The sequence below is a fragment of the Carassius auratus genome, chromosome 24 (assembly GCF_003368295.1).
Source record: "Carassius auratus strain Wakin chromosome 24, ASM336829v1, whole genome shotgun sequence".
NCBI classification, from domain to species: domain Eukaryota; kingdom Metazoa; phylum Chordata; class Actinopteri; order Cypriniformes; family Cyprinidae; genus Carassius; species Carassius auratus.
The window spans coordinates 21,825,805-21,838,275 of record NC_039266.1 but is presented as its reverse complement, the minus strand read 5'-3'; the positions used below and the strand labels follow the sequence as shown (position 1 = coordinate 21,838,275).

General features: G+C 41.5%; 1 protein-coding gene across 1 annotated transcript; it reads right to left on the bottom strand.

Moving 5' to 3' along the window:
- Nucleotides 1-1,043: 1,043 nt before the first annotated feature.
- On the bottom strand, nucleotides 1,044-3,696 carry LOC113042778 (uncharacterized). Its single transcript, XM_026201791.1, has 2 exons — nucleotides 3,640-3,696; nucleotides 1,044-3,307 (listed from the first exon to the last, which is right to left on the bottom strand). Exon 2 carries the CDS (start codon nucleotides 3,296-3,298, stop codon nucleotides 1,679-1,681), a length of 1,620 nt encoding a protein of 539 aa, XP_026057576.1. The 5' UTR covers nucleotides 3,299-3,307; nucleotides 3,640-3,696; the 3' UTR covers nucleotides 1,044-1,678.
- Nucleotides 3,697-12,471: the final 8,775 nt, after the last annotated feature.

The window sequence follows — 12,471 nt, the reverse complement described above, 5'->3', positions numbered from 1 at the left end:
AATACAACTGCATGAGAAAGTGTGCTCTAAGAGTTTGATGGTAAAAAAAATGCCTTTGTATACTACATTCTGTAACACAGATCTTAAAATGTACATCCAAAACACTTTCAAATATGAAAACAAGAAACTCGTAAAAACTGTGAAACTTCTATAGTTTTTATAATCTTCTTTTCTGTTTAGTATTATGCTTTTTTACTGATACAAAATAAAATTTTGTAAAAAAAAAATGCTATAAAACATTTCAATGTGTTGTTACCTTGATACACAGCAGCAACATTCATATTTTTACAGATTGTTATAACAAACAAAACCTTTCCACTTAATATAAATTATTTGTGTCCTTATTTCTAAAGTCAACAATCTTGGTGTGAGTCTTCCTGATGTATTCTCACGAGATGCAGACATGCTTATACTTAAGTTGTGTTCCAATATGCCTACTTGCCTACTATACAGTAGGAGAAAAGAGTACGTCAAGAGAATAGTGTCAGAAATGTTGGTATTTATAAAGGAATAGGCAAGAAATCCCTGGATGTCATTCTGCCAAGCAGTGGTCACTGCAAAGCCAAATGACCTCAGCTCTCCTTCACTGGATGCAATGGGTGGAGTTCGACTTACTCCATCTCCACCTCTGGAACTAATGGGTGAAGTTATGTTTAGGGCTAGGGTAAGGGGTACAGATTGGGGTGTGATTGGGGTGTCTAGCTCCACCCATTGGTTCCAACATTCTGAAATGTTCATCAGATGAATTGTGAAGAGTGGGGGGAAATTCCCCCATGGGTTAACCCAGCCCCCCAGGCCAAAATTGTATTATATTGTTATAAAAAAACTGTATTCATTCTATTATGTCAAGATTATTTAGAGTATTAATGTTCACTAGAATCTTACCCCAGAAGTTTGGATCTCAAAGCCTACCATTAAGAAAAGTGTTTTAGAGCAAATTGAAACAGTAATATTATTATCTTACTGTAGTATTTTGAAGTTAAATGAAACAGATAACATATAACATATAAATGAAGCCAAAACACGTGCTAGTTAAATGAATTTATGTTAGTGAAAGCATTTCATATCTGCACATTCTAGTTCACAATATTTTAGCATAATTTTGAAAAACAAAGACACAAGCAATACACCCATGAGGCCCAAAAATCACACAGCTAATGAACAGCAGAGTCCAGATTTACAGTAAATCAGCGGTTTCATGACTGAAATACAGTAGCTCAAATATCTCTCATCATGTTTTTCATCTGTATGATGGTATACAACATTTTCGCAAATGCACTAGATATCAGCACTTAATACAGTCAAAGCAGTCTCTAAAAAGCCTCCTAGTGACCTTAAACATTACATACACATTATTTTATGATTAAAAAAAAATCTGGGTATTTGTTGCTTTCACGTTATTGTTGTTGTACAGTATTTTAAACAGAATCTCACAGTAGAAGCAATTTACATTATGCTGATGTCAATTTCTGCTTTATTCCAGGAATCAATAAATTGAGCAGATGCTGTTTATCCAAAGAACTGGGAAATGCAAGCGTGAATACAGAAAAAAAAGTTACATTCATGAAGCACTGCAATCACTGATACACAAAGAACATGCTTTAAAAAGAAAAGAAAAAAAACATTTTCAGGATCCTTCAGATTTTTTTGGATAATTTGAGGGGCAGAGGAATTGAACTTATTTTTTAAAATATCTTTTTAAGTAATCCAGTGATCCATGCTTTTCTTCTCCTGCTCTCTTTTTGATGATTTCCAGTGTTTCGGCTTTTTCAGTCTCATTTATTTCTTTCAGCTTCTTAATTAGAAAATCAATGTGCAGAAGTGTGAATGCACAATCACTCTTGAGTGCGATCTTCTCCAGACTTTCCACACAGTCAAAAGCTTCAGTCACCAAGTTTATTTTCTCTTTCTCTAATTCTTGCAGATCTTCATTCAGCTTCTTGACCAAAGAAACACTGTCACCAATTCTCATCATACCATCATCATATTTCTTCTTTAAATCTTCATAAGTTCTCTTCTCCTTCTTTGTCTTTATTCGATATATTTTTGGATGTTTAACATGTTTGCTGTAGTGGCACTTATTAGTGCACACTGTACAGTAATTATTTTTCATCACTTCACACCACGAGATACTAGTGACCCACCAGCATCCAGGATAATGACAGTTCTCTTCACAGACGGTGCAGCACAATGCCTTACTGGCTAAAGAAGTATCAATATTAACTATATCTTTGTAAGGAACTTCAACTTCATACTCAAAGTTCTTCTTTGCCATGACATCTTGCTTGTTCTTCTCCAGGGCTTCTTGTGTTTGTTTCAGCTCCTTTTGCTTTAGTTCCATCTCCTCAACACGTGATTCTAGATTGCAGATATTTGCCTCCAATCGTTCCCGTTTCTCTATAACATCTCGAGTCATCTCCAGGGATTTTGGATTTATTGTGTCAAGAAACTTGAACAATTTTGTCATTCCTTTAAAACTGAGATTCCATGATTGATCAAGTCTCTTCTTATTTTCTTCCTCACATTCTTCATCACTTTCTTCATCATATTCTTCATCAGCAGGTTCTGACTGACAGTTGTTAAACAGGAAAAACACTGGCTGATTCTTCTTATTCACTGCACACTGGATTTCAGCCGCTTTAACAGCCGTCAGAGCATTTTTAGGAGGCATCCCATCTGAGTGTGTGAAGAGCAAGACAATGTTTTCAGCAATATCTTTCCCAAATAAAGACTGAACAGCATCAAATATGTATTTTTGTCTGTCAGAGAGACGATTCTGTGTTGCTTTAATCACCAGACACACTGCATGTATTTCATGGATCCCTTCTTCAGATTTACTTAAATTAAGCAAACTCTTGGCGATCTCTTTATCAAGATCAACTCCACGAGTGTCTCCATATCCTGGTGTGTCAATGAGGGTTAATTGGATTTGACTCTCCTGTAGATAAAACCCATAAACAGTGACGCTGGAGGTCTGACTTTCAGCTGAAGATCGGTCGCTCTGATCATCTGTGATCTCAAACCAGACCTTGTCTTCTCTCTTCACACCAAACATGTAGTTGATCATGGTATTGATCAGGGTTGTTTTTCCTGTTCCTGTTTCTCCCACCAGCAGAATGGTTTTATGGGGTTTCTGTGGCTTTCTCTCACCCAAGAAAATCTTTTGATATGACAGAGATTTATCTGTATTGTCCATCATTTTTTGCACCTGGTATCGGGTAGGATTTCCATTTCCAAATGATTTGCTTTTCTTGATGATTTCATCAAATTTGCTTAGTTTTCGATCCGAACTTGCCATATTGTTTCTCTGTTATTTTGAAACAGAAAAAAAACAGCAATTTAAGATATCCAAATGTTTTTTGTGTTTTGTTTTATTAGCTCACTGAGGAAATAAAAGTACTTTTCATTGTCTTTATAATGAACCAACATTAAGCTAGCATGGTATTACTATTTTACAGTTTCAATCTGTAACAAATAACCAATGTTTTTAGTATTTCATTAGTTACAACAATTGATTGAAAATGTCAATTTGTGTAATATGTGTGTGTATGTGTGTGTGTCCTGGGACTATTGTCTGGTATTAAAAGTTTACTGTAGGATTTACAGAAAACTGATGAACAAACATATGTAATGACTTACTGGATGACCAACACTAAAAATGAGATTCCTTAAAGATGATGGAGGGACAAGAGAAGAACTGACCTGTGAATCAAAAGGTTACAGGTTTAAAGTGTGGGTTGTTACTGTGTGGAATTATACATTTATAAAATGTTAACTGAAAAAGTTAGAAACATTGTCAGGTAAAAGGGAAGACATTTTTTAAAAGATCAAATCAGGGAGCCCAGGTGTCTGACCTTTTGTATCTTTGCTCTTCCTGAACAAAGCTCAAGACACAGCTGTGCCTTTGTTTCTATGAAAATGTGAAGGTATCAGCGATACTGTCAGGCACCTCTGTATTTAATTGACACTGTTATACTGATCAAAGATGGGGAAATTGCCAGTATCAGACCGATCCCTGTATTCAAATTTCAATTGCTAGGACCAATTTCTCAATGCTTTGTCACCTTATAAAAAAAAAAAGAGAGTCTGATAACGCATTTTTTTAAACCATCTCTGAACTTTCTACCACTAGTCTGCTGTTTTTCTGTATACCTTGATTGACAGATGTCTCGTCCAGTCAGTGGTGAGGAATCTATTGGGGGGAATCTATTTTACCTGACAAAAAAAAGTATTTAATTTTATTGATTTTGAACTCTCTTGAAATCATTATGGCTAGTAAATTGTGAGGATGTTAGCAAGTTGTACAGGAAAAGACTGAGTGAACTACAAGCAAGGCAGTAGGCAGCAGACAAAACAGGTATTAGTCAACCTACACCCTCTGACTAAAATGAGATGGGCAAATCTGTGATCGTGAGACCTGCACTCCGGCCACTGCAAGGCTCAAATGCAACGTTAGGTCCCCAGTGAATGAATAATTGAGAATAAGGACATTTCTAGAATAATCAAATATTTAAATGATTAAACAATCAATATTTATGATAAATTTTTAATTAGAAACATCGCCTAAATTTCATGATCATTTGAAAATTGGAGTCAAATTGAACACGGAGCTAGAATACAATTGAAACTAAATCCTCATAAATAAAGAAACATAAGTAAAAGACCGAACTCACAAGTAACACTTCAACTAGGCCTCTGGTTGTCGGGTGGATCCTTACAAGGCTGATTAAAATTTAAACAATAAATGCCCAGTAACCATTTATTAAAAAAATGTTTATGTGTGATTACAAAGATTATATATAAGACATTTAATACATTAAAACTTTTCATATTTCTTTCCTAGAGTTGCATATATCTTTGCAGTAAATCATATATAATATAACACTGCAGATTTGAGATATTACAAATTATTATATCAAAAAACATTATAGTATATATAAAATGTTTTTAGCAGACCTTAAACTGTTTAAGAGCATGATTCTCATAATTTATTAAATGGCTGTACTTACGATTTGAACAGTCTGTCGTTCTTTGGCTGATGCTGAAAATCTGCAAACAACTGACTTTATTTATACAGAAGGCAACACCCTTTTTCTGAAGGTCATGTGATTTATGGGAAGATTTTTTATACAAACTATTCCAGGTAGACCAAGTGGACCAAGAGGTGGGCCAAGTGAAAGAGGACCCAGTTTTCTCTATGTTGACGATGTCACTGTTCCTGAAAAAGAACTCAGATCCTTTTGTGGGCCCCGAAACCACCAAAGCCAGTGGGCATAGCCACAACACCCGGGCCCAAACCCTCCTCCATCCCCACTAGGTGAACCAAAAACAACTGACAGCAGCTCTCAGTCATATGTGTCAGGTCCCTGTTACGATAGCAGCAACATTATGCATCCAACTAATGCCATCAAGTTAGCATTTTTGTATGCTGGTGTAGCAAATAATAAAAATATGCAAATAATAAATCTTTAACAAATATATTTTGAAATGTAAAACAACTTTAGTAAGTATAGTAAATTCATACTGTAAATGTTTACAAAACAAATGTACAAGAATTTGTAAATGTATTAAATTCAATACACACAAATGTGTACATACAACACTGGTCATTGCGATGTCAACTGAGTCACAAAGAGGTCTACTTTAGCCTGGTCAAAAACTCTCCATATCTGCTTTACCTTTCCAGGGTGCAGCATCCAATCCCTGGGCTCGGCCTCTGTCTCGACAGGATGTTTGATATTGAGATGCCCAGGAATGTGCACTGCTCTCATCGAGAAGAATTTGCCCTGGGACCACACAAGGATCTGGTGCGCTGCCTTGTACAAGTGTTGTGAACACAGCCTTCCTTAGTGTCTGATGCAAGAGACCACTGCTGTGTTGTAGGTCCGCACCAACATGTGATGATCTCTTAGGTCTCGGAGAAAGTGTTTGAGTGTTTGAAACACTGCCAGCATCTCCTGGCAGTTGATGTGCCATGTGAGATGGTGGCCACTCCACAGACCGCGGGCAGGGTGGCCAGTAATGAATGTTCTCCAGACCAGAGATGAAGCAGTCAGATCAGGAGATAAAACAGCAAGAGCCCGTAGCATCAAAAATGCAAAAAAAATCAACAATGACTTCACAGAAAGCAGAGACACACGGAGCCTGTGGCAAGCCATTCAGACAATCACTGATTTCAAGCCCACGCAACAGGCAATTAATAATGATACACTCAACCACTTTTATTCATGGTTTGAAATGCAGAATGACACACCTGCACAAAACTGCCCATACCTCCCAACGACCAGGTAGTCTGTCTTTCTACAAACAATGTAAGGAAGACATATAGCTACCTCTCTTAAACACAACACCTAAACAATCTCCTCCACCGCACTGCTAGGACCAATCTCTAGTAGGGAGGAGTTGTTCTACACATGTGACACTTGCCCTTGCTGTCTAACATCATTTAGTGTCCTTGTTTCTCTTTGTGCTTTTCTTTTCCTCTCTCTCTATGTTTTCATTTCCCCTCTAATCCCTTCATTAGGAAATTCCCTCAACTCAACTTTAAATCCAGTTCTAGATATTAGGATTGACTCACCCCCCCCCAAAAAATATGATGTCTACCTAATGAAGGCAATTCAAGCCGATATTGTCAGACACCAATGGCTAGTCAACACCCCAGTGCATACAGCTACCCCCACCTATGATCAACACAACACTGCCACGCGCATTATCCTGCCCAACCAAACTTTATGAATCAATGTCCATAAGGGCTCGATCCTCCATACTGAAGATTTAGCATGGTATCACCTCACCGATGACGAGCATCAGGCCAAACCAGCATTTTTCAAACAGCATTCCTTCGTCCTTGATCCAGAATTGGAAGAAAGGAGGAAGGAACATAACTTATTGATCTGACTCCTGTTGATAGAGCCTTAGAAGCTATTTCTCACCTTCCGCCCGCTGGTGTGCTAATCATTCAGTCTTGGTCTGCCACTCACACAGCGCTTTGAGTTTCTAGTATTGTAGGATATGGGTTAGGGTTAGGGTTAGGGTTACTCTGAAACTTGCCTTCCTCCTCCACAAGCAAGTGAATGCCATCCAAGCGTCTTTCAACAAATGCACCTCCGGCGTCCCGCGCATATTCAGACATGATAAAACTGATCAAGAACCTTTACCTGAACCTGGGAAATCAACAAACCTGATTGAGATTACACCTATACCGCCTTGTTGAACCTCTGACCATTAAAGCAATCAAAACAACATAATTCAAAATTATCCTAAACCATGCACCCATAATATTAACTCAATTGTTTCTTACCCAACTATCCCAAATTACCTAAACCTTACATCAGGATTCAGTTAGTGATGGAGAAGTTGTTTGTGTCTTGTATGCCTGTTCTTTCTCTCTGCTTCAGACTCACCATCTGCGAGTGTTATCTGGGCCGAGTGTGGTCCACAGGTTGCTCTCGTGCATGTGTTTGTGATGTGGTTGTAAAGCACTTGCACCATTCCTGTTCACCATAACTGGCCCAAGTCTGGCTGCAAAGTCTGGGCCACTACTGGCTCAGTTCAGTCATAGATAGTTACAAACCCGATTCGCAAAAAGTTGGGAGACTGTACAAATTGTGAGTAAAAAAGGAATGGAATAATTTACAAATCTCATAAACTTATATTTTATTCACAATAGAATATAGATAACATATCAAATGTTGAAAGTGAGACATTTTAAAATGTCATCCCAGAATGGCAGTGTCTCTCAGAAGTCAAGATGGTCAGAGGATCACCAATTCCCCCAATGCTGTGGCGAAAAATAGTGGAGCAATATCAGAAAGGAGTTTCTCAGAGAAAAATGGCAAAGAGTTTGAAGTTATCATCATCTACAGTGCATAATATCATCCAAAGATTCAGAGAATCTGGTAAAATCTCTGTAAGGGTCAAGGCTGGAAAACCTGGATGCCCGTGATCTCCGTGCCCTTAGACTGCACTGCATCACATACAGGAATGCTACTGTAATGGAAATCACAACATGGACTTAGGAATAATTTCAGAAAACATTGTTGGTGAACACAATCCACCGTGACATTCGCCATTGCCAGCTAAAACTCATATCTAAATCTATATAATCATATCTGCCATATCTAAACATGATCCATTTTCTCTGGGCCAAGGTTCATTTAAAATGGACTGTGGCAAAGTGGAAAACTGTTTTTGGTCAGAAGAATCAAAATTTTAAGTTTTTTTTTTTTTTTTTGAAAACTGGGATGCCATGTCATCTGGACTAAAGAGGACAAGGACAAACCAAGTTGTTATCAGTGCTCAGTTCAGAAGCCTGCATCTCTGATGGTATGGGGTTGCATAAGTGCATGTGGCATCGGCAGCTTACACATCTGGAAAAGCACCATCAATGCTGAAAGGTATATCCAAGTTCTAGAACAACATGTGCTCCCATCCAGATGTCGTCTCTTTCTGGGAAGACCTTGCCTTTTCCAACATGACAATGACAGACCACATACTGCATCAATTACAACATCATGGCTGCGTAGAAGAAGGATCCGGGTGCTGAAATGGCCAGCCTGCAGTCCAGCTCTTTCACCCATAGAAAACATTTGGAGCATCATAAAGAGGAAGAATGGGACAATATTCCTATTCCTAAACTTGACATAACAAATGGATGCAACTTGTCTCCTCAGTCCCCAGACGTTTGCAGACTGTTATAAAAAGAATAGGGGATGCCACAAAGTGGTAAACATGGCCTTGTCCCAACTTTTTGGAGATGTGTTGATGACATGGAATGTAAAATCACGACCTTTGCATGCATGACAGGGGCATCTTTGCCCACTATCATAGCAAGGACACCCCGAAACCTGGGGGGACACCTGGTGAACTGAATCGCGTAGCTGAGCCTATGCATCTGGATGAGCCAGCGGGAAGGCCTGGGGAGCTCTAGCCAGGCTCCCAGAAACCGAACCAGCGGGGTCAAGGGGACGACAAGCGTACCCACAAAGGATTCTCCCCCAGCCCTCCTCCGGGGGAAGGAGTGGTCCTGCTACCATCTCCTGTCGAGCTGATGTCTCCAACTCCTCAGGATCTCAGGATTGCCGCTTGTCCTGGCGTTTGGCAGGATTAGGGGCAGAGACAGGTTGCGCCACCCTTCTGTGGACATCTCCTCGCTGCAGCCGGGGTGAAGGCTGCTGCTGTGGCCGAGCGGGAGTGGAGGAGTTCGCTGGGGGGCGCCCTCGGTGATGAGCAGGCTGAGGTGGCTGCGCCGGCGGTGGGGTGGAGACAGCAGTGGGCCGCCTGGGCAAGATGTGTCTGATGGCCTCAGACTGCTTCTGGGCGGCAGAGAACTGCTGGGCAAAGCTCTCAACCACATCGCTGAAGAGGCCATCCTGGGAGACTGTGGAGTTGAGGAGCTGAGCCCGATCAGATCCCCTCATGTCTGCCAGGTTCAGCCATAGGTGGCGCTCCTGGACCACCAAAGTGGACATCACCTTACCCAAGGAGCGCGCAATGACCTTCGTCGCCCGGAGAGCGAAGTCGGTAGCAGTGCGCGCCTCCTGCAAAACCCCTGGGTCAGCACTTCCCTTGTGCAGCTGCCGGAGCAGCTTGGCCTGATAGACCTGAAGTGAGGCCATGGCATGCAGGGCAGAAGCGGCCTGGCCCGCAGCTCTGTAAGCCTTGGCCACAAGCGTGGATGAGAACTTACAGGCCTTGGAGGGCAGCTTGGGACCGCCACGCCAAGCGTAGGCGCTCTGTGGACACAGTTGCATTGCAACAGAACGCTCCACCGGGGGAATCCCAGCATACCCCTTGGCCTTCGAGGGCTGTGAAGGTGGAGGAAGTACCAGAACGGTTTCGGGCAGTTAATGGTGCCTTCCATGAACTGGTTACTTCCTTGTGCACTTCCGGGAAGAAAGGAACCAGAGGGAGGTGCTGGCGATCCGCATTAGCAGCCCCCAGGAATCAATCATCCAGCCTCGAGTGCTCGGGACAGGGTGTAGGATTTCCACTCAAGCCCGATGCTCTCTGCTGCCTGGGAAAGCAGGGCCGTCAGCTCGGAATCAGACTCGGACAACGCTGGCACTCCCGAGGGAGGCAACACAGCCGAAATTCTCATCTCCCGAGGACTCAAACCCGCCTTGTGATGCGGCGATCGACATACGGCCCTCTTCCCAAGCCCCCAATGAGATGTCAGGAGCCTGAGAGGGTCCAGCAAACTCATCCGGAAACTCAACAAGCTGCGGCATATGTGAGGGGGGTGTGGCCCGAGGAGGTTGGCTCATCGGGGAAGCCCACACACTAACCCTCAGATCACCCTGGCCACCAGCCGAAGTAGCCCTCTTACTAGAATGGGCTGGTCATGTCCCCGCAATGAGAACGTGAGCCATCCCCGAACGCAGTCTCAGCGTGCTGGAAGCCCAGACACATGACACATCGATCGTGGCCGTCACAAGGAGTAATGAATTGACCGCACCCAGAAACACACGGGTGTTAAAAAGACGCAAATTGGCCCGTATCTCTTTCGTGAAAAATATTTGCTCTTTCAGAGGTGTTGAAGCGCTCAGGGGAACGTGGGAGCTGTCGCAGGAAACCCAGACGAACCGCTGAATCGCGGCGTCACACCAACACCAGCTCTTGCTTGTAGCACTCCGGTGAAAGCAGCATGCGATGTACTTGGCTCCAAAGCGAAAGCTTGAATGCGAGTTGCTCCTTATATACCCACTCTGGGGGGCGGAGCTCGCGATGCAAATCCCGCAGACCAATGTACTTTGTGTACCATTGGCTCATTTAGTACCACTCGAAGGTGATTGGGCTCTCGGGCGAGATCCCATTCGTAACGTTGAACATGACCGACTGAAAGGGAACAATGGGTTATTTATCAAGAGATATGCATGTATGAACTTATTTCGATAAAACACTTCTAGTAAGCATTGTGGAGCATTTAAATGAAGCTCATAAATGAACTCGCAGAACTTCACCTCACGCGTAAGACTGCAGCGAATGCAGCTTTGAGTGAAACCTAATTAAAAAAATAAATAAAAATTCTATTTTTGATCGAATTGTTGTGTGGGTCTACAGTTTTTAACTCAACCCACCGACAGACGAGGAAGATGAGGATGAAAATCATAGTGGTCCAGCATATACAGTACAAAGAGAAAGGTGTGTTTGTATTTTTAGTTTCCACATTCTTATTTTTGTAAATGCAGTTGCAATAAGAATTTTTTTTACCCATTTTTCTTAATGTAAGAGTGAATATTTGTTTAATGGGTCATTGTCAAATAACCTCAACTAAATGCATTAGCTAGTTTCAGCTATTTTTATTATGAGAATGTACTGCAGTCATGTATGCATCTGTTTGTCTTGGATCATCTGCAATATCTCTGTCCTGCTTTTACAGATGCTAAATATAAGCAGACTATACATGTACAGATGCTCATCTTTGCCAAAACACACGTGACTACAACACAAACACAGCATCACAGTTAATCACTTTACTTTAATTGCTTCTTCACTCAGGATGTCAAGACAAACAGGAGTAATTTTTCTTAACATGCTACACATTTCTTTTAAAGGTCCCGTTTTACGCGCTTTTTTGAAGCTTTGATTGTGTTTACAATGTGCAATATAACATGTGTTCATGTTTCGTGTGTAAAAAAAACACAGTATTTTTCACACAATTCACTTATCTGTATACCGCTGTTTTCACTGTCACAAAAACGGGCTGATGACTTCCTTGTTCTATGAAGCCTCTCCTTCAGAAATACGTAACGGGTTCTGATTGGGCCAGCGGTTCCTGTGTTGTGATTCGACAGCAGCTGAGAGCAGGCTGCACCTCCTGGTAACGTGAGTGGACTAGAACGCACGTGCTGGAGATGTATTTATAGTCACAGGAGCGTTTTTACTGACGAAATGCGCATGAAAACCGCATTCGTCTGTTTGCACAGCCCTAACATCTGTCTACAGTCCCTCCAGAAAAACGCGATTATGCGATCACGTGATTTTATGCATAATCAGCCAAGGTCCGCATATTTATGCGGGGGTCCCATTTTTTCAAATACGCCGCACTTTCGCCGCATAAAATCCCAATTTCAGGAAGCAAAATATGGGGAGGTAGCATGATTTCATAATAATAATAATTTTTGTTGCAAAAAGCCACATATATCTTAGCAGAAAGTTGAAAAATGTTGCGTTTACTTCACACAAGCAAATCGCCATTATTTCCCAATGGGAACCTTATGAAGTGAAGTAATTGCGCGACGTGATCATCATCTGTGAAGCCCGCGGTGAAACCAGGGTGAAGGACGCAAATCATTTTCATCTGCCAACAAAAATAAGCGCAAAAGACCACACGAAGCAGTTACCCGGTGTGTTACATGAAAGAGAGGGATGAGGATGAGGATGGCGAATGATAGGCCAGTGTTAGAGTCTACGCAGTTAGCTTTTATTTTCACAGTGGACTGTTGTAGTTTCATTCAGAAGTTTATGCAC

Bases quoted from the DNA above. Each gene is read 5' to 3' on its own strand.
- LOC113042778 (XM_026201791.1), bottom strand. From the start codon at position 3,298: ATGGCAAGTTCGGATCGAAAACTAAGCAAATTTGATGAAATCATCAAG.